At 41.4% G+C, this 23253-nt stretch overlaps 1 protein-coding gene across 2 annotated transcripts in view; it reads left to right on the forward strand.

The window, feature by feature from the left end:
* The window catches only part of rap1gap2a (RAP1 GTPase activating protein 2a), a 96366-nt gene that overhangs the window by 56823 nt on the left and 16290 nt on the right, over positions 1-23253 (forward strand). The window contains exons 3-5 of one of the 2 annotated variants that reach the window (XM_073485740.1): positions 11278-11362; positions 18607-18642; positions 23116-23148. In XM_073485740.1, the coding sequence (XP_073341841.1) occupies positions 11357-11362; positions 18607-18642; positions 23116-23148 (75 nt within the window). In that variant the 5' untranslated portion in view covers positions 11278-11356. Of the gene's footprint in view, positions 1-11277; positions 11363-18340; positions 18416-18606; positions 18643-23115; positions 23149-23253 lie in introns of those variants that run through there. The other variant, XM_073485732.1, reaches the window with a different exon arrangement.

Consider the following 23253-nt stretch of genomic DNA (forward strand, 5'->3'; position numbering starts at 1 on the left):
TACTGCTTGTTTTCCGACAGCTCAAGTGACAAAGAGGCAGATTCTTTTATCTGTTTCTAGCTAGCTAATAAAGCTAACACTAGCTCCATGACTTGGTTGAAAAAACTGTCTTACTTTTATTTGACTGTGTGAAGCTAAAGCTGCATGTCGAAAAGTCATTTGATGAGTCGCATTAAAGAAATGGACATAACAGCCATGTTTTTATTGCAGTATAAAGCTAGCTAGCCCTAATATAAGAGATATGACATTGACATTTTTCCCTATCTGATTCCAGTATAATCCTATTTGCTGCTTAGCTCGTACATATTTGGACTGGCGAGTCAGTGGTTAGATTTATGCTTTAATGCTACATGAGGAAAGGCTTTGAGAATGAGGACTTCTGTGTACAATGTGCAGGACGGATGCTGCTAATGTTAACCTAAATTCTGATGAACTAGCTCTCATGACTGACTCCCCTTCAGTTGGGAAACTCTACACAGTAGATGTTCTGGTCATGAATGGGGCTTTTTTTTCTGAACCTGTAACCCCACAATGTAGTTAGCAAATCCTTGGCCTTGGAAGTAATACTTTAGCCAGACATGATAAGCGTAATGCGCCTTGTAGCGGGGCTGTGCAGGCAACCATGCACTATATGTAATTAATGGAAAACAGTGATGCGAGTCCACGCCTTGTGCTGAAAAGTTGAAAATATTTCAACTTCTAAAAACAGCTAGAAAAACGCGACTGTGGTCAGCCGCTTACACTTTGCTCTGTGGTTTTCTGGTTTTGGAAACCTGAATAAAAATAGACTTTTTTTAAACTCTTTAAATGTAAAGTGTCAGTCTTTCTGCAGCGCCTCTCACACCAATTAAATGTGGAAAAAAAACAAAGCTTGACAGATGTGTTGTGTCTATAGTTACGGTTGCTCGGCGATGATTTGACAATGTCCCTTTGAGGGAGGGGTTCAGCAAGCAGTCAACTGTGTAACTTTTGAAACTCTCTTCATATTCACACGTGTTAAAGCTTTTCAATCCCAGGTTTTGCTTCTTCTTTTCCCAGTTTAATAGTGCTTTTGCCATTGCTCTGCAGAAATGACCCAAAATTATCCTCATTGTAGGTAATCCCAGACATAAATATATACTTTTTATTTTTGTGAAGCCAACGGAAGACCCTGAACATTTTCTTTTGAGGGAGAAAACTTCGTCACACAGAGCAGATGTTTTAAAGTGCTGTCTTTCATGGTGCTTTTCTTGACCACCTTACACAATTTTTCCTTGTCTTGTAGTCCCTTCCCTCCTCTCGCTGTCGAACCCTCCTCCTGCTGCTGTTCAACACAACCGCTTTTTATTCACTGACTCACTCGTATTTCCATTCCCCCGGTCTCCTCCTGTTTTTCCTCTCTACCCTCAATTACTCCCTCTTCTAAACTCTCTCTTGTTCCTTTTGTGCATTTCACTTCGTTTGTGATTAGCTGCTACACACACACACACACACACAAACATGCACACACCTGCTGTCTGTCTGCACAATGTGTGTGTGTTTGTGTGACAGTCAGCCTTGTCTTGGGATGTAATGGATGAGATGGTATAGTCTCTAACAAGTGTCCAGAGACCCACCCAAGACGGCCCTATTTACCCAGCTCTGCACTGGGGATTGAGAATGCTATTTTTAGTCGGCAGAGATTCATTTATTCTCTCTCTCCGTACTTCGCTCTGCGGCCCTCTCTCTTTCAGCAATCTGTCTGACATCCATTCATTCTGCTCCTCTCCCTCTCTGTCTTCATATCTCTTTCGGACCTTTCTGCTCTGCTGTGGTTATCAGCCATCTGAAGTGGTGGAGTTGGTTGAGAAGAGAAGTATTCACTTCAGCATTCATCTGACAGATGCTAAACTCTGTTTTTTTTTTTTTTCTTTGACTCGAGTCAGTGAGACTGGGCGATATTGGGCAATGATAAAAAGGGAGTGGGTCCCACAAAATGAATAGGATTAGATAGGATTTATGGCATTTCCAGTGATATGACAGAGAGCGTGATGCCAGGCAACTATGTTTTTCACTGCAATGCAGTATTGTGCCAAGGGACAAAAACCTCTTAGACCTACTGAATCCAAAAAGGGAAATGTTCACTCTCACAAATATGTTTCATGCCACTCTCCAGTGTTGATAATGAAATCACACGCTCCAGACGAAAACAAGAGTGGTGCGTCTTCCCATAGGAAGATCTTTGAATTACATCCAGGTGATGTGCATGTGCAGACGAGATATTCCTAAAGTAGATAAGTAACTTAAAAGAGCATTTACATGACACCTTTTCATCTTTTGAACCCAAACAGCATAAAATTCCTTGCCAGTGACTCCCAAAAACACAGCGTACGAATGATAGGCTGACTGGACCTTCAGGTTTTGGCAAAAAAACTACTTGGTTAGGTTTAGGAAAACATTGTGGTTTGGATTAAAATAAGTATGTTGCAACTTAAGTTACATCATGAACATAACTACAAACAGCGGTCTTCTGGTTGAAAATCCTGTGTTTGTTTGACCCATCCCTCCACCTCATCCTCCTCCTAATGCAGACTTTTTGGCTCATTTTTAATAAGCTGCTTGCACAGTCAACCTATATTGTTGTTTCTCTGTCTCTATTACATTGCGTCATTCAGATTGAGCTGTCTTTTAGGTGTTTACTGGATCCATGTTTATTCACCTACAAACATATTGCAGTCACTTAACAGTAAGCTGACAACCAGCGCTGCCGTGCTATCCAACTAAAGTGTGATGAACTGCATAAAGCACAACTGTAGACAAAGAGACGAACATGATTCAGCCCGTGGCCTTTTATCAGTCTCTCCCTGCTGTTGGGAAGTAAGCACATGTAAATGTCTATTAGAGGTCCCTTGGCTCCATTTGTGAGGCGAGACAGCAAACAACAATGACATTCAAAGGTAAGACAAAAGCTGCAGCGTAACCTTTTACTGGCTTGTTGTGTTTGCCTTCAGTGTTTAGACCATAAATCCAGTGTCAGAGATGCAGTGTGTGTGTCAGGAAATGAATGCATGAAGGCACTTACTGCATTATAATTAACCTGGTTTCTTTGGGAGGAACAAAATGACACACACACACGCGCATATTCATAGTTTCCTTGGGTGGAACAGTGTGTGCCTGCAGAGGGCGAGACCTTCACTGGTGTCAGTTTAGTCTAACACCTGGATTAATGACAGAAATAATTGAGTGAGAAGAATTGAGAGTCAAGTGAACCAAAAAGGCTGAAGATGAGGAGAATGAGGAAGATGAGGGATTAGGGAGTGACTCAGACAACCCTGCCAACTGATTCAAACTGATTATATTCCCCTAGCCACCTGTTAAAGGAAAAGTTCACCCAAAAATTTTAATTCAGTCATTATCGACTCACCCCCACGCTCATGAAAGTGAACCAACTAAATCTTCATTTTGGGGTGAGCGAAAATGCCAGCAGCAAACAAGGTAACATAACGATTCTGAATGTGTCAAAACAACCAGCAAGGAGACTGAACATTTCGTTGATTTATATCAACACAGTATAACATCATACATGTGTCATTGTTTAAAACATGACAATAGAGCTGGGCGAGACGGTGTAAGTGCCACACCGCCACCGTCTTTGTGTCACTAAAACTAGGTATTTTAAGATCTTTTCCGAACCTGTACCAAGTGTTTTTTTGTGTCTGAACCTAACCTTACCACAGCTGTCACAACGAAAAATTGAAAACTGAAACGTAAAGTTTTACCATATCTATATGATACAAAGTGTAGTTATGTTGATATAACCCATATGAAATGTACACATGTAACATATCTGTGTCACAATGCCAACTTTTGTTCTGGCAATTGGGTTGCCACATAAATGGCTGGGACCTGCATGTGAAAAGTACGAAAATGAAACATTTCTCATCACTTCAGCAGATTAATTTGACTGTAAGATTCATCACAGGCAATCATTTTGTGTTTAAGAACCTATAATGTCACAATGTCAATTCTGCTGGAGCTGAAATTGAAAACATAAGACTTTATACATTGTGAAATGAAAGAACTAATAAACATCGGCTGGAAAATACCAAAGCCAGACCACAAATTTAATAAACTGAAAGTGAAACCCAAAACCTTTTGAAATCAAAAACTAATTACCACTTGATTAAAAACATTATTAACCGCAGTTATGTGTGAGTCGCAGAAACAAACATTCCTTATGACCATGTGTGTATTGCAGCAGGGAGAATACAAGTAAATGACACAGAAGCCACTCAAAGGTCTCTAGCTTGTGCTCGTTAACATGGGTGTCAGTCTGTCACATAGCTGTGAGGGTGATAATGAAAAGGCGTGAGTTCAGGTGTATGTGTCATACTGTTTCTATAAGTTGTTAGGTTATGGTCTGATGTGTTACCTGCAACAGAGCTAACGTGCACACACACAGACACCCAAACACAAAATCCATTTCCTTTCTTCTACTTGGATGAAAAGGTTTTTTTTTCGTTCCTTTCTTTCTACTCGCCAGCTCTGCATTTGAAGAACCAATTATTTTTCGTACAAATTCATGCATTCATTTAGAAAAGTAGCAATGTCTCTTCCTGAGACAAGCTGCTCCCCTCCTCCTCCTCATCAACCCCGCACTATCCGTCTGCCTGCTCCTCTTCCTCTTATTGATAATGAGAGTGTTTCAGGTTGTCTGGCTGGACAGTCTTATCTGCTGTCATCTTCGTATCTATTCATATCACAGCAGGAGGGACAGGGCGAGGCCCGGCGCTCCCACAGGAAACAGCCGGTGGCTCGGAGTGCAGTTGCCTCGTAATTATTGCTCTCCTGACCTCTCTACGTATTTGCACATATCTGGGATGCCTGTGCTCTCCTGCTGGACAGCTGACTGACTCATCCGTCCATTTCTTGCCTCTGTAACAAGCACAGACTGATAGATATTTGATAGTACAGGGGGGCGGGGAATAGAGGAAGGACAAGACGACAAAGTGATTGTGAATCAAATAGCTGCTTAGCAAACGTGACAGCACTGTGATGTAGTGAATCCCTGCTTCATTCACTCATTCACAATGTGCACAGCTTGTTTTGTTACTTTTAATAAGCAAAGAACAAAATCAACAACATTTTCTGAAACATGTCCCTTTATCTCATTGAAATGTTACTTTCTAGGTGATATTTCAAGATATTTGGACGACAAATATCCTTGGTAAAATTTTGAGTTTTTCCAGTGAATGTATTTAATGTAAAGTTAGCTAATTAGATGAGCTCTTCATATTATTTTTGGCCTGCTATAATAACCCATGTTATATCGAAGGGAATCTCTTGGTTCCTACTTGGGACAAGAAATTGTTCTTGCTGGCAAATCTAAATTGAGCTGAAGAGCCGATCTCCAGCACCATTTCATTAAATACTTACAGTATATCTTCTGTAAGATGTGTTCATACGCTTGTAATTAACTTTGGTTTTATTAAGCAACGAGCGTCGCCTTTCCTACATGCTGCCTGTAACATCAGCCTCTTAAAGTGCTTATCAAAACTGTAGCTGTCATGTCTAATATGTAATATTGCAGCAGATTTTGCTGTGCGACATGATTCTTTATTCTCAGTCTACTTTATTATACATCAGGGCTGATGGGTCCTACCCTCCCCAGCAGGCTGTCTCCCCGTCCTCCACGCTCTCCGTCTCTTTACAGCCCTCGTCTTCCTCCTTTTCTCTGTCTCCAATTACTGTTGTATTAACTCCATTAGAGAAACCATCAGTTGTGTAATTGGCCAATTGGCATGAGGATCAGGCTCCTTATCAAGTTTCCTAACAAATATGAAGCCCAACTGGAAACAGGAGTGCGCAGTAATCCCCCCCGGGAGAGGCTTCATATCCGAGACCCACAGTTCACCCTCTCCTCGATCTTTCTGTCTCTGTATTTTTATCCTCTGTGCACCCTCCATCACCCTGATTTCCTGTTTTCATCCAACAATCTCCTCTTCCTGTGATCTGTCCATCATGCAGGGATGACCAGAGGTGTTGTTGTCCTTTTTTTCTCCCTTTCACACACACTCTCTGGATCCGAGCCTGTGCCTGATGTCCCGCTAATCTCACGGGTGTAATCAATACGTGAAATAACAGAGATGTATTACAATCTCTGCCTCTATCTGTCTCTCTCTTCACAAACTCACGCATCATTACATAAACATGATGACCGCGTAGATGTAATTACTGTCGAATCAACCGTAATTAGCAGCAGGATTATGATTATGACATGATGTGCTCCACAAATGAGGTACGTTTCGTACATGCTTGGGTGTAGATGTGGAGCACTATCTGCCCTATTTTTGCCCAGCAGGTTTACAATCACTTTAACTTAGCTGCAGGTGACAGAGGCGAGAGTTAATACACTTAATCAATCACTGGAGGAAATTCATTCAATAGCACCTATTTCCTAAAATCCTTTAAAGAGCGTGTTTATTGTTGTGGATGAATGAATTTTTCAGAGGTGACTTCTTGGCAGAGCGCCTAGCCAGAGAGAGCCACGAAACCCAACACAGCTGGTGAACGTTTCTCGCAGCCGGTATTTACTGTGTATTTAAAATAATGCAATTGTGTGGCAGCCGCTGCCCTTTGGCTCGCTGGGAAATTTCTTCCCATGCGTTGTTTGTACCAGCTCAGAGCCAGAGGTTTGAATGCAGTTTGACCTTGTGATTTCATTTCATAGCTTACTGTGCTTTATTTCCTCGAAGCCAACATTGAAGGTCAACGCAGAACTGATAAAAATATTTAATGGAAAATCCATTAAGTCAGAGCTTGTTTCCAGTCTTCTCTGCAGAAAATGCAGCATTATTGACACTGACAGCCACTGCCTTCCCTCTCTCTGTGTTACGTTACTGTGTATTCAGCTCTAATCACTGGTTACACTTTCAGTCATCCTTTGTCTGGGTTTTCTTCCTGTGAAATCCTAAAATATCCCATTATTTTTTAAATGCTTTGCTTTCTACATTTACACAAGGCTAGGTTAATACTAGGCAACGATTGTCGTTATGGCAGATAAACTATAGTGAAGGTAAGGTCAGGGTTACGCACCTTTAACTCCTTATTTGGGTTATGGTTATGATAAAAAAAAAAAAGCAGTCGTGTCTTTCATGTTTTATCATTCCATTAGAATCTAGAACAGCACTCAGGAGAGCGCATACCTCCGCCAAGGCACAACAGTTCGCAATGTTGAACAAAGCGAGAAAAAATTCCTGGATTTGTCCCTTTATCTGGATCCATACCAAAAGTTAACAGGGTCTATTCCGGGCCGAGACCCATCCTCCATCCAAGTTTTGTGAGGAATCGTGTAATCCTGCTGACGGAACAACCAACCAACAAAGAAACAGACCAGGGTGAAAACATAACCTCCTTGGCGGAGGTAAAAATACCCATAAAACCCAGAAGGTTATTTAAACGTACCTTTTTTCTGAAGGCATTTCCAGGATTGTCAAAGCATCTTTTAACCATCTGGATTAAAACAACATTCCATCTGCCGCAGGATTGAAATGATTTTGAACCCAAGTTATGACTCCATGTCCTTTTCTGAAAAAAGATGTTAAATGAAGTTCGTCCTTGGTCTTATTATATGAAACAAGAAAAATAAAGTGCTGGTTTCCTATTAAAATGTATAAAATAAGGGAAAGTGGCATCAATAAGGAGATTGCGTAGATATATTTATTTGTATATTGTGTAACCTACCAGCTGTGATGATAGAGATTAACTGAAATGTCATCTGCACGTCTCAAGTTGCTAATCAGACTGTCAACAATGGCACCGGTCATTGGAAGAGGAAGTCATGCACGGTGTGTCATTTAGAGAGTCAGCGTCTCGCTTTAACGTGCATAGCTCTAAAGGTAGAGGTTGGCCTGACAGCACTGTGGTGCTAACAGTGTGTACTGACTGTTATCAGATACAAATTGAGAGAGGACGTGTCATTTCTGGCCCCCATCTCTGTGACTTGAATGTGCTGTTGATACATGAGAGACACAAGCTGAGGCAAGTCTGCAACGGTTATGAGAGTCTGATGCGCACCACTCCCATCCACCAGCATGACCTCCGCACCCTCACTCTCCACCAGTGAGACACGAGTGAGAGTCGAAGTGAGGTCGTTGGGAAGTGCTGAATTGGCCAATGGGAACAAAGTTTCTATGGAGACTGGCCTGTAATGTAACGTATGTACTACATCATTTGATGATGCTTTTTATGCAAAGCACCTTCTTTAAAGTGCACTTCTTACCTAATCCTCTTTCCACATTCCCCTCTTCTCTTCTGACTCACTCTCTCCATGACCTCTTCCTCCGAAATTGTTTCTTTGCGACCTCCCTCCTGCCGTCCCACTATGTGCTCCCCCTCCCTGCTTCCCTCCCTTCCTGGGTGGGTGTCGGTAGCAGCAGTGACGTAGCTGTTTTCTCATCGCCACAGAGACAGTCCAGGCTGCAAGGACAGCAGCTCCTCGCCTCTTTCTCTCGCTCTCTCTCTCGCTGATACACACAGTTTCACTCTGCAAACAGCATCTCTCTGTGTGCAGGTGTGAGTGAGTGTGCAAGACAGCCAGATTGGTGTTGTCCTTGTGCCCATACAGGGCAAGTGTATAGACATGTAGTGGGGATCCACCCCAGGGACGGTGCTCTGAACAAGCTTTTGCTTTTTACAGGTCAGTGTTGGAAAAAACACACACTGTCATCCTTACCTAAGGCTTAAATGAACAAAGAGAAAGCTTATGAACAATGTCCAGCAAGAAAGCTGTTCTTTCTGTTTTTCTCATTTTTACAACGTTTGTCTTGGCCAGTGATGCTCAGTCAAACGATGTCCACTCCTGGTTACCGTGAGCTAACATACCGCAGCATAACATACACAGGGGGACACAGTGGTGCATTGTGCGAATGCTGAGCCTGTGGAAAGAACTGAGCAGTACGGGCTTTTCCTCTGGACAGTGGAATGAAAGGGTTGAACAGGAATTCGGGTTTGGCCTGCAGTGACTGACTGAGACTCTGGTGTTCTCTGGCCGTGACTCTCCCTCTTTGTTTGGGTGTCTTTGAGCCTCAAGTAGAATTTGCGAGACCAATAGAGTGAATTACAAAGAGCGTTGTAGATTAAATCCATGAGAGGAATGGCTCTCCTCTACGACAGCAAGCTGTTGCTGCCTCAAGTTCGCTGTTTTTATGCTGTGGGCGATTGAGGGTTTTTGCTGCTCACAACCCACTTGACACCACTACATGAGAGAATGGAGAACGGGCTATTATAGTTCGCGCTAATGAGAGGAACGAAGGGGCATATTCAATCTCAATTAAAACCCTTGTCTTGTCCTTCTATCCGCTGATTCTGAAGTGATAGCTTAGAGCTTTTCACACTGGTGGAAACACAGCTTTTGGTTTAACTGTGTGCAGTCAGTGTGTTGTGTCTATTGTGCCCAGCAGGTAATGGACCGATCTAAAACCTGGTTCTGTTTGTCAGTATCAAAATAAGAATTTAACCAGATATAACAAGCTAAGACTTCCATATACAGGCAGAATAAAAACCAAAGGTCCCTCATAATATGGTTATGAGACGAGATAAAGGCTATATATGACTAACAGATCACATCCAACAAGCACTAGTGGAGTAGAGGCAGAGAAAATGTGGTTTTAAGTGCATTCTTCAGCTCTAAAGCAGGGTTAGGTGGAGGTTTAGTGCATCTGTGCTCTTTTTCCTCTTTACTCCTTTCTCCTTTCCTGATCTTGTTCATATATTCAGCATGAGAGCTGCCCGACACAAAGTAGTGTAAAAGCGGTTCCAGTGAAAACCACTGGAATTTTTAACAGAATAGATGGCATGCTTCTAGGGTTATGCTAATCCTCCTGCTGTCTGCCAGTGACAGCTCAACCTTCAACATCTGGGATCATTAATGTGCACTCATGCCTCTGAGTACGCTGCACAGCAAAGGCATAAAAGAGAAGGGGCTTCTAGCCCCAGCAGACTTCTCTTAAAGTCTCCCTGATAGCCCCTGGGACTCCAGAGAGCTTATTGAAACAGCAGAGAGCCATCTGATACCTTGCTGCTTATTTCCAACAGGCTCCCTGGCTCAATTTGAAACCTTAAATTACAGCAACGTTAAAAGTTAAAACAGAATTGTACTTCTTAGTAAGTTAATGGCTAACATGTTAATGATTAACATGCAAATAGACCGAGCTGGAAAGATGGAGGAAGTGGATACTTTCAACATGTATTCCGATACAGTTACTAAATACTTTTAGTTACTAAATACGTTTCTAGCTGCATAAAAATGTAGCTAGAAACGTAATCCAAGCATCACAATATTAAAGTAATGTGACTTGATTACTTCCCGTTACTTTTGGATTACTCGATACCAAACATACTAAACACTGAAGATGAAGAAATATCAATAAGATGACTTTTATTTCATCTTAATGAGTGTGTTTTGTGTGTGTGTGTGTGTGTGTGTGTGTGTGTGTGTGTGTGTGTGTGTGTGTGTGTTCTGTAAGAATACACATTTGTGTATCTTGTTTCAGTCAACCAGAGTGATGTTGTGTGAGACTCGTGAAGTGTTGTCATGTGTGCACAAGTGCATGGTTACAGACTATGTCATTCTTTGTTTTGAAAGTGTAATCCTGTTAGTAATCCCCATTTTTACTGAAAGAATCTGTAATCTAATTACATCTTTTATTTCTTTACTTTACTGGAATACAGTTACCTTTCTTTGTATCCTAATTATGTAATCCTGTTGCATGTATTCCTGTTACTTCCCGAGCCTGGTAACAACAATTTTGTTCCTCACAGATAACACCTGGTCGGATGATAAATTAATTTGAATTGCTTCAGGGGAATTCTTTGCTTGCAGTAATATTGTTTTGTAGGTTTCTTATATTTGCTCTTTTTCCTTGCATATGAGTTACTCCCAGTTAAAACAAAAGGAAGACAAGGAGAAATGTGACAAGGAGCAATGTAGGAAATATGAACTCCTCGAAAATTTGACATCCTTAGCGGTAAAGCAGACCAATGGAAGAGCAGGAGGCGCTCACTGTAAGATAAGCAAATCACAACCCAGGATGGTATTTTAGAACTAATTGTATTGAGAATAATGCCTGTTTGAGAAGGGAAATAGTCCACACTTAAATAAGGGAAGGACAGTGCATCAGCTTAATCAAATTACTGTGAAAGTGCACTGTGTACGCAAATGAGGCCAGATGACCTTTGATGAAATTTGCAACATTTTGGTGGTCATGGAAATCAATAAATCAACCTTGTTTATTCCCCATCTTGTCCTCTTCACTCCAGGAAACAGGAGCTGCTGAACATTTCCACCGTCCCTCTGGGAGAATGTCCCCCCTCGCCGCCCCGCACTGCACCGCCCAGCATGAAGGTAGGACACACACACACACACATTAATGTGCATGTGGGACATACATGTTTGCACACACACACTTTTAGATGGATATTGATTTACTGACTTTTTCATTTTTCCATTTAGACCCCTAGGCCTATTAGAAAGTCTATTGATTTTGATTATCCTCATTGAGAACTCTCTTTAGCAAGCAAAGCAGTTCAGAGACAGTGACAAACTACAGTGTCACAACATCTTAAAGTTAACAACTTGACACATATGAAATAACTACATTTAAAGCAGAGTAAGGCTTTAAATGTCCAGTGTGTAGGATTTGAGGGGAGAAATTAAATACAGTATTCTTAATTATGTTTTTAATAGTGTATAATCATCTGAAGCTAAGAATCGTTGTGTTACGTTACCTTTAAATGCAATGATAATAGGTAATGATATTGTTTTCCATCAAAACATATATACTTCTTTTGTAATACATGGCACTGTTTACTTTTTTGCCCCTGACTGCTTGTATATTCTGGTAGCTTGCAATTTAAAGCTGCAAAATGTGACTGTTCAGTAAGAATCTATGTGGTTATCTTTAGTAAGCAGATGTACTGCATTTAAAGGGTGACAAGTAGTATAAAGCCTTTTGTGGCTCCATAGGAAGCTGAATGTAATTTTATAAACTGCCTCCAGTGATGTCACTTGATGGCTAAATTGCATTGTGGGTAATGTAGGCAAAAAGGTGATATCTCTGGTTCTGCTGTATCGATTTTGATCGTTTGTTTTTTAACTGTCCATAATTAACCCAAAATTGTTATAGGAGTGCAATGCTAAACCAGTGGACTGTTTCAGAATCTGGTGCCTACATTACCCACAGTGCCTTTGTACTACCCAAGACCTGTAAATACACTTAAATGTGTAAAATGGGTGGAGTTACCCTTTAATTAGTTCGATACACACTCGGACATTGCACAATCTTTTGGTTTTGTGCTATTTTATATATATATATATATAGATGTATAATCTTAAGGTCATCGAGGCAATCAAAGTTTAAGCTAGGGTAGCCACTGTTACAGTCAGAGTCTTCAAAATGTATTTCAAATTTTGCTCTCAGATATAGAGAACACGGTGACATCATCTTGTAAATCTAACCCCACTCTGCACAGCTTTGCAGTGAAAGCTCTTCCAGGCATGGAGTGATGTAATCCTTTCCTTTTTTTTTTTTATGTCTGCTTGATATGAATGCTGATATTTCCTGAGTTTCTGTCTGGAGGCAATGATATTTTTTAGTTTCCTACACTGGAATCCCTAATATCTCTAATAAAAAGTTTATTCTGTGGTATAGACTAGGTGGTTAAGGTTCATGACCAGTACAGTAGGAAAAGGTTTGAAGCTTCAATCCGATGGTATTCTGAACGCAGCCTGTCAAGTTCAATCAAACTTGTGTCATCAAAGGAAACTCTGACCAAAGCTGTGACTCAGCAAATTTGAAAAAATATATAAATAAATATCAGGAAAACCACGCTGGATCAGAATACAAATGAGGTCTTTCTCAGGTGTTGTCACACAGATTTATGTAGTGACATATCACTGTGCTGCACATATAGAGAAAGCAGTTGACTATTTATATGAGATCGTAAGGTGTGATACTTTCAGACACACATTTCTCACACTGCATTGCACTCCTACCACAGCTGAAGAATTTTTCTCATTTTTCCTCCAGCATGATAAAAGAGAGGATATATTTTGCTGGGAGGCAGATTAGCAGGGTGATACATAGATGACGGCTGGTGCAAGAGGGAGCCACTTTCTGCAGTATGTCACCTTGAAGTAAGCCGTCATTACTGAATCTGCTGCAGATAGCACAGACAGGAGGAGAGTGACGGAAGTCTGCTCATCGCGAGAAAGACAGAAAGAGCTGATTGGCTGGAAGTGTGGTCCAGCCAGAAGACATTTATTTTCTTTTTGATGTGTGGCTGACATTTGGTAGTTATCAATTGGCAACTCACAATTTTTATGCAAGCTGTGGTCTAATGGACTGATAAATAAGACTATACACGTCTAGATGTTAATGTACAATGGCCTTAAAGGTCCCATGTTGTAGAACGTGAGATTTCCTGTCTTTTATGATTACAAGGCAGGTGCAGGTGTGATATAAAAACTGTGAAATCGTCAGTCCACAGACAAATGCATGCAGTATTCAGAAATTGTGCCTTCAGATGAGCCGCCAGGACTTCCGTGAGGTTGTGATGTCTCAACTAGACAGTCACCGCCATTGGCCACGCCCCCAGCACGGTTATGGTTGGAAAAACCACTATCAGACCAGAGGCAGAAACACAGTGGCTGGTGCCTGCACAGGCCTGTGAGAGCTGGCTAATCAGAGCAGATTGGGCTTTTTGGGAGGGGGGCCTTAAAGAGACAGGCACTAAAATGGAGCGTTCAGGCAGAGGGTGAATAGAGGTGCTGCAGCAGTGGACAGTATGAGAGAAAATAATGTTTTTTTCAATTTAAAATCACTTAAACATTTTCTATTAGACACTCAAAATAAAAGTGTGAACCTGAAAATAAGCTTAAATGAAACATTTAAGTAATACTCTACAAGCTTGTGGCTAAACCACCCGCAGGTTTATGCAACTCAAGGCAGTAAAAAAAAACATATTCAAAAAAGTGTCCACTGTTTCTAGAATCATTGCCATCTTTCACACATGGTAGCTTTGGCACTAATCTCACTAATCTAATCCTCTGTGGCGCATTTTTTATGTGCTGGATGATGTACTACTCATAAATACAAGAACATTAACATCTGACTACACAGACTACATGTCGTTGCTACACAACAAATTTATTGGCATTGCCCTTCTATGGCCATAAAGATGAGTATCCTGGGAGGCCACACTGGCATGAAGAGGGGAATTTTATGCAGTTGGCACACAAACTGCAGCACAGTACTGAAGGTGTGTATGTGTGTGTGTGTGTGCGTATGTGTGTGTGTGTGTGTGTTGCATGTGCTTTATCCAGACATTTCATTCTGTCGTTTTACACTTTGTAGTGACTCACACTGTGCTTTATATTAAAGTCAACCTTCAAAGACACTGTCGCTGACTCAGCAAAACAAAACTTAGACGACTCTTGGCCCACTTGGCTAACCTGTGTGTGTGTGTGTGTGTGTGTGTGTGTGTGTGTGTGTGTGTGTGTGTGTGTGTGTGTGTGTGTGTGTGTGTGTGTGTGTGTGTGTTCTGCATGCAAACACATACACACTGGATTGACCTGTTCTCTTCTGACAAATGCATCAGTTTGCTGCCTGACTTGACTTGCCAGTTTAAGCTTTAGCTAAGGCGCTAAAAGGGAACGCAAGAGATTGAAAGCGAGTGAGAGAGAAGTCACTTTCTAAATGTAGAAGGGAGGTAAGAACAAGAGGAAGACAGAGATACGAAGGCCTCAGATGTTTTAGCAGCTATTGTTGAGGTAAGCCTGCATTTTGACTCGGAAAACAGCCAGCCTTTCTGTTACTGGAAACTGTTTGATGTGTGGTGTTGTTTTCGGATCAAAATGTGTTGAATCCGAGGTCTTTTTTTCCTGTTCAATGAAATTATTCCTTTTCCTTCTGCTCTGAATGCCTTTTTACAAAGAAATACAAGGCACATAGCAGGAAATATAGAAACATGCAAGAATATAAGGATAAGATAAAAAGATACCCAGATGATGTCCAATACAGTATCAGTATGGATGTACAGTATCATACAAATATACATTATCATACAGTATAAATATAAATATACAGTATCAGTGCAAAATACTGAACTTGAGTGCAAATATGCAATGTCAGTGAAAGTACAGTGAATGAACTATTTCCGTTCATCACTTCCCTCCCCAGCAACATGCTGATTAAAGTCTAGTGAACTTGACAGTAAATGCTCTGTTGAAAAGGCTAGCAGGGGAACAAACACACCTCGATGTCAGTCAGTGCTGCAAAATACATTGATGCTCCTGTTCAGAAACATAATCAGCCACTAAAGAATTTGCGGGACTTCATTTGAAATATATATTTCATCTTGTTAAGAAAGATTTTACAACTGTAGAAACATACTCTGTTGTGATTGAACTGGTATCCCACAGCATCTACAGTTTTATGTCGTATTTATAGCATATTTACTCCCACATGTACAGCATTTCACAACAAGATTTCATAAACCAGGGACCAAGCCAAAGCAGTATTGACTGATGTATCAAATACAGATGTGTGTCTTCCAGGTATCTGACAGAGCTACACTACAAGGATGCTACTAGGGTGTGTGTGTCTTACTGTAAATCTGATAGCTGAGAGGCCGGAGCTGCCAGATCCCCTCATCGCTGCATCACCTTTTTGAGCCAGAGAAGGAATCTGTGGATTTACCATCTGGTCATGCTAATGTAGGACAATGCTAACTTTGATTCAGGTGCAGGTATTTTAAACGAGGCTGTCTCATGTTGCGAACAGAGCCGAGGCAAGAAAATGTAGCCTGTTCCCATTTAATTCCTCCCCCCAAGCTTTCAATTTGCGCTTTTAATAAAGTTCTGTAATATTCCTTTAATCTTGGAGATAACATGCTGAGACATGGAGGCCACTGTCCCTGTCTGTGACTTATCATCATTGCCCTCAATGTGCGGCAGTGATGATACTGATGATACTGTTCATGACTTTACATGAATATGTGGGAATTCAGCCGCCAACGAGTAAGTCAATCAGTCAGTCAGGCAGCCGGTTTGATCTGCCTGAGGTCTGTTGTAGTCCCAGCGTGTTTCCATGGAAGATAAGAGATGCAGATGTTGTTGCTGGGCAAGAGAGAGAATTAGAGGAGGATCTAGGGGAAACGGCAACGAAATTAGAGATAGAAATGGGACAGAGAGTAAAAGTGATAACACAATGTTATAAGGAGGACACATTGTGAGAGACAAATACAGACACCCTGTTTCAGACTGACAGAGAAGATGAAAGATAGACAGGTGTCTCTTGTCCTTGCTCTTGTCTGGTCACTGTGGGGGATTTAGATGATGATTGAACACACTGTCAGCGGTACAGGATCCCACTCGAGTGCTGCCGGGACAAGCTGCATTAGTGTGTCTTTTAGACTGTCATTATCAACAGTCTGTGAGGACGTGCTGCTCGTGGATTCGGGGGGGGGGGGGCCTTAGGTTGGAGAAGGTGATTTTTAGGGATACATCTTATTTCCTTTTTTCTCTTTAGTATGAGTCCTGCTACCAAACACTCACACACACACCTCTTGTAGCATGCACACGAGACTGTGAGGCGCATGTTGACTGCCAAAGTTGCGCCAGTATCTAGACAGCTGTCCTCATTGTCGGTCTGGTGTTGACTCTGCAGGTCCAGCCACAGCTCAGTATCAGCTAACAACACCTTTAACTGGTTAATATTAACTCCTTGATAAACTCTGCATGTGTGTGCAGTTCGGCAGCAGGAGACATAATGATGAATTTATAGATTTTTTCGGGAACCGAGGGATTAACATTAGCTTTTATTGCAGCGCTATCAAAGTGTAATCGTTTATAGTTTTTTACTGCTAGAAACAGTCGATCAGATGGCTGTAAAACACCAGCTAATCACCTTTCCGGAACTTCCTTATTGGTTCATTGGTAAGGCATTTATTTACAGGTTCCTTCTTGCTTTGCATTTCATGACACTATGGAGTGTGCAGCATCTAGACTGATGCATTTATTACTGTGATAGAGCAGGTTAGTGTTGCTCTATTTTTACAATAAATTACTGGGTAATAACTGTAGTAAATTCATGGTAGTATACTGTAATTATATATTATATATACTGTATACTTATATATAATATTATATATTATATATACTGTGATACTGTAATAAGCTGTAGTTAATGTAAACATACAAATTTACAGTCATATTACAGAAATGTACTGTGTTTTTATATTAACCCAACCATATTGCTTTTTAGCATGTTAGCCTGTCAGCCTGTTAGCATGTGTAACTTGTTGGACCACTTGTAGGCCCTTTAGCCTTTTATTAGCCTGTTGTTAGCATGTTAGCCTGTTGTTAGTATGTGTAACTTGTTGGACCACTTGTAGGCCTGTTAGCCTTTTATTAGCATGGTGGTTGCATGTTAGCCTGTTGTTAGCATGTTAGCCTGTTGTTAGTATGTGTAACTTGTTGGACCACTTGTAGGCCTGTTAGCCTTTTATTAGCATGTTGGTTGCATGTTAGCCTGTTGTTAGCATGTGTAGCTTGTTGGACCACTTGTAGGCCTTATTAGCCTTTTGTTAGCATGTTGTTAGCATGTTAGCATGTGTACCTTGTTCTAAAACTTTTATTACTCAATTGCTGTATGGTGTTGTACCCTAATTTCAGTATTTCACTGTAATGTACCATTTTTAGGGGTTAGGGTCAAATTCACAGCCGCTTACTGTAATATTCCAAATAATTAACCATCATGCATTGCAAAAGCATAATTACAGAGGTTTACTTACTGTTAAAACCTGTGTGTATTCATTTAAAGTAGGTTATGGTTGGGTTTTTTTGTTTTTTTAACAATGAATGTAGGCCAGCGTAAATCTTTCACTGGTTACATTGTGATTCAACAGCAGTGTATTTTATCGTTTTTAAAAGAGGAAGTATGCTTTGGTCAATTTCTCCCTTCAAATCTGACTTTTTGTTTAATGGGAAGTTCAATTTGGGTCCATGGGTTGACATCTCCATGGGCACAAATACACACATTTAGAGCCGAAAACACCCTGCACACATCAACACGTTATTCAGAGGCCAAAAATCTGAGCACAATGACACAAAGCATGCAGACCATTATCACCCTCACAACTTTTTTATGTGACAAGGTGGAAGCCCCGAGGGCGAGGACGTGTGAATGCACTCAAGGAAGCGTGTGTTTGTGTGTGGAGTGTGTGCTACTTTGTGAGGAAGTGGTTGCTTATCAGCATGCGTGCATGCGGGTGTGAGAGGCTGATGGGAAAGTATCTCCCCTGCCCTGCCCTCTCGACACAGCTAAGTTTATACTGCGGGGGAGAGTCGTACGCAGTGAGCCGGTCAGCAATATCTGCTGCTGTCAGTGTTATCGATGTAAGACCTTTAAATTCAGACATTCTGGTTTTTCGAAACACTAGCATAGGGTGTAAATGAATGCCAGCTAACTTGTGATGACTGAGCTGTTGTATTGGCTAAATGTGTGTTTGATGTCAGTGGATTTTGGTGCTCTGAGAGTCAAAGTTTAGTGCTACACCCTGTTTTATATCTTCTTCTGTCTGCTTTAGTCTGCAGAGTTCTTCGATATGCTGGAGAGGATGCAGGTATGAAATTCTTATTAATTCTTTCCTTTGAATCCAGTTTCTTTCTCTACTGCTGTCCTCCTCTATTTCCGTTCTGTCTGTCTCCCTTTCTTAAGTTAAGTTTGAGGCATTGAGCAAAAGTTGCATTGTACAGTGTAGCAGCGTGTTTGCAGCATCAGGAGATTCTATCATTGGGTAAAACTTCCAACTGAACACAAACATAATGTAAGAGGGTGTTTAATACATACAAGGATGAGACAGACATCGAGGATTCAATCAGTGTAGGTCAGCCCGCTGGGTTCAGTCCGTCATTCACACATTGGATAATGGGAACACTCGAGGCAGAGAAGAATAGTACTTTAAAAGATGTGGACTTACATAATTCTGTCCTTCTCTGTATGGAATTCATTCAATTCATTGATTTTTTTTTCAAATCCGTCTCTCTCTCTGTGTGACCACTTTGTGCCCTCCACAGGCCCCCAAGGGCTTTGAATAGTCTGATGAAAGATATAAAAGAGAGAGGAGGAGGAGGAGTTAAAGAGAAAAGGAAGGCTCAGATAAAGAAATAAGGAACGAGTGGCCAAAGGAAGATATGAAGAGCAGTAGAAGTGCTTTTTTGCAGATTCTTTGGGGGGAAATAATGGTTCACGGTCCACGATGAGATCTCCAAAATGTGTGAATTGGGCAGCTGCACCAGGTCCAGTCTCTTGAAATGTTTCACGCCTTCAGAAAAGAATGACCCTTACTTTTATGCAGCTAATCAGACTTGCTCTGCATGGCTTCTAACCACAGTCCAGTTGGTGTGAATTATCCAGTCGCTGAGTGGACGAGTTAGAGAAAGAAAGTTTTATGGAGCAGCTGCATGAACCGCACATTCAGCTATCCAAAAAGGAACCGTGCAGGCTCTTCCACCTCCATTATACAAAGCCTTTCATTTTGAGAACTTTCCTTAAAGTAATAATCCTGAAGATTTTCATTTAAATAAATATGTTTAGTCACTTTCTGTTGATGAATGAGGTCACACAATTGACCATATTCACACAGCAGCCATTTTCCACTGGCACCTCATTCAGGGCGGGAAGCTCAGCTGTGGTGCTGCTGTGTTAAAGATTGCAAGCTGTATAAACGTAGTGAATCTGACAAATTGTTATCATGTCACTGCTTCCAGATTGATCAGCCACTGAAAAGACAATGGGTAGTGACAATCCGGAGCAACATCGGGCCATTTTTCAAGGTTGAACAGCACATTTGTTGACCCATTAGTTTATGTTAGACTACAGCTAACCACTTCCAAGCCAGCATTACTGTTTGATAGTATTAGATAGTGATAGTGATAGATAGTGTTACACGATACGATAGGAAAGGCGTAAAAATTAGTTCTTAAAACATCAACACTTTTCTTGGACACATTTCTTTAAGCCTGCAAGTGAAACACACTGAATGTAATCAAACAGCATTAGCTAATCATCAAATATGTAGTTTTACCTCAAAATACGGCACAATTTCGCTACAGATTTTCATTGTTCAATAACTTTTCCGTTTCTACTCAACCGATAAGTGGTGAAATGATAATAATGTTTCAAATTCCCTAAGTTTATACAACCTCTACTGACCTACCACCCTGAGCATGTCGTTATAGGAAAATGGCCGCCATGTGAAGAGGATCAATGATAACTGAGTCTATGGCCCACTGATGAAAGCCCTTGGATTTGCAGTATTACGAACTGCATTACCCAGCAGTGGTTGGTCCGCCATAAAGGGTTGACAGAGCTTAACAGACTCGCTTTTCAACTCACTTGTGTGGAAAGCAGCGTACTGACTTTTCTGGTTACTATGACCAAACAAACACAGAAAAGATTGATAAATAAGGACAATGCAACTTTAAAAACAAGTGCAAATCCGAAGACGTCACATGAGAACACTGTTTGGATCTCTGGAAAGTGAGGTCCAATGTGCATCTTCAGTTACCACTTTATGCCATTGCACCTCCAAAAGAGAACGAAACGGAGGTCTGTGAGATTATTACTTTAAAGGAATATTCAGCTTATGTTCTGATTTCTTTTATTATCTAACGACCACATGAAAAAGACCAAAACCAAAATTGAATTGATCCCACTAAAAGTTATTGGCCTGTTACAGTTTATTCTGTGCCATAGAGTGTCTGTTGTCATCCATGAGCCACATAGTTGGTATAATGGTTCCCCATTAGGAAAAAAACATGGGCACTGTAGTTTATTTTGAGTCAATCCCACATTCATTGTCCCGTAAATACTCGAGCACCCGCTGTGAATTTATCCACTGCCGAAAATAGTCCTGAACAAATGGAGGATTTACCTCTGTCGGAGCAGTGTTTGCTAAACATTATAGTGCCGAGCTGTTTAAAGGTATTTCTTATTGATTTCTTACAAACAAAAATATAGATTCGAGACCCTTTTTGCTCACAGCTTGTGGCTCAGTGCCACAGATACAGCAGGGAAATTGGAAAAGATTGAGAGGGACTGACACATTCTTGGTTTTGGTCTTCCCACTGTAGGTGGTAAAAATAAGGCCTTATCATTTGTTGGTCATGACTTTCCCTTTATAACACAGAGGAACAAGGGTAGAAAGGTGCTGCTGAGGGAGATGCAGCAGGACAGGTTGACTGAAGACGTCAGTACAGTTATTTGGAATGTTACCAGTGGATGACAGTCAGTCAATGCAGCCTGGTGATCAAAGAGTCACACACACACACACACACACACACACACAAACTGTGCACCTCTTCCATCTTTTCTGCACCTCAGCTTGCATCGACCTGCCCTCTTGAGCCCGGCCAGCTTGAACTCCACATGTGGAACTCTGCGTTCAAAGTGTGCTTCAGTACTGTAATCTGGACGGTGCTGATGAAGGTCACCTTTCTGATCCCAATCTCCTCTTTTCCTTTCTTTTTTCCTCCTCTCCTAACTTCACCTCTCCACCGCTCCCTCCTTGCTCTTCCTTTGTCCTCTCCCTCTCTTTGTCTCTGTCTGTGACTGAAAATTAAAGCCTCTTATGAGCGTCTTTGTGATCAGTCTGGCATTGTTGACAATGAGTCCCCTGTGACTGTAACAGCTGCTCCATCAATATGCACTCAGACAGACACACACCATTACAGACGAGAGTGAGAAGTGTATATGAGCACTCGAGTGTGAGTATCAGGGTCGATGAGTCTCCAGTTGTGCTCTTTAAATGAATGCAGTCTGATTCTTGGTATGATTGGTGGCATTAGAAGTGATGGTAGTGGTGTGTATGATGAGCGCTGTGGACTGCCACACATTCGTTCATTTCCTCTCGTCTATGCTCAGTCATGTAGACGAGCTGTTCCACTGGGCCTGTACCATAATTGGCCAATTCACTCCATCTCTACCATCTATTCATATCTGCATATATATACACAAAACACTGCGGACTGAAAAGTTCCTAACAAATGAGGAAAGGAACACTCAGCATGTCTGGGAGCTGCAGAGAGAGGAGATGACTAAGTGTCTGTATTACCTACCTGTGTGTGTGTGTGTGTGTGTGTGTGTGTGTGTGTGTGTGTGTGTGTGTGTGTGTGTGTGTGTGTGTGTGTGTGTGTGTTTGTGTGTGTGTGTGTGCGTGTGTGTGTGACTCAGTTATCATCTGGCAACAGAGACAATGAGTACTGAAGAGGCGAGTGTTGTGTTCCAGGACATTTTTTTTTTAAATGCAAAATAAATATATAAATAAGCCAAACTTGCTTTTTGACCCTTGTGCTTTTCCGTCCTCATGCTGCTTACGGACACTAATAAGGTCCCTAAAGCTGAAGAGACCAAAAAATGGAAGGTGTGACTGGACACCAGACACACACATCAGTTTGTGTTGTTATGCCCTCCATTTCTCTGCATGTTTTCCTTCATCACTGCTTCATCATGCCACCTGACTTGCTCCGTGGTTGTTCTTGTCTAATCTGTCTGCGTGTGTCTGTGAACGCTTTTCAAATTTTCCTCACGGCTTTGAAAGTATAAAATCAATAGCCTCCTGATCTGATTGATTATAAGTTGAATGAACTCCAACTGTCAATTGATCCTCCCCGGACTGCCAGTATCCTGACTCCTGCTGCTTGCAGAATATAAATGACTGGCTGTCCATGTAGTGCTGCAGCGCTCTCAGCGGTGCAGTCGGGCCTCAGCAGTATTTAGAGGTCATACACTGGAGCTGCGCTACGCTAGCAGACTGCCAAACGCCCACAGGCTCATAACAGCTCTTAACCCCGGGGGGCTACTGAATCAAAACAGCTCTGACATCATCAAGGGGGGACACGCCCTCATTGATGTTTGCTGATGACTGTGCATTTCAGGCTGTTGCATCATCGCCTGAGAGTCCATTCGGCATGAAGTTGTGTTACCTTTCTGTACCTGTGGTTGTGCATTCAACTGTAACATTGTGGTGAAAGTCAGTGAAGTCCACTCATGTTAAAATGAGTCTTTTTAACAGCATGTGTCCTCTATTTTACAGGATGACTACATCCCCTACCCACGGATAGAAGATGTGAGTCATTTCTTGCACTCTTAACACACATTGACACCCTTCTCATGAGGAACCAAACGCTAAAGTTGAAGTACTTAGCATTATTTGTATTATTACATGCTAAAC

This window comes from Pagrus major, chromosome 2, assembly GCF_040436345.1.
Source record: "Pagrus major chromosome 2, Pma_NU_1.0".
In the NCBI taxonomy this organism is placed as follows: Eukaryota; Metazoa; Chordata; class Actinopteri; order Spariformes; family Sparidae; genus Pagrus; species Pagrus major.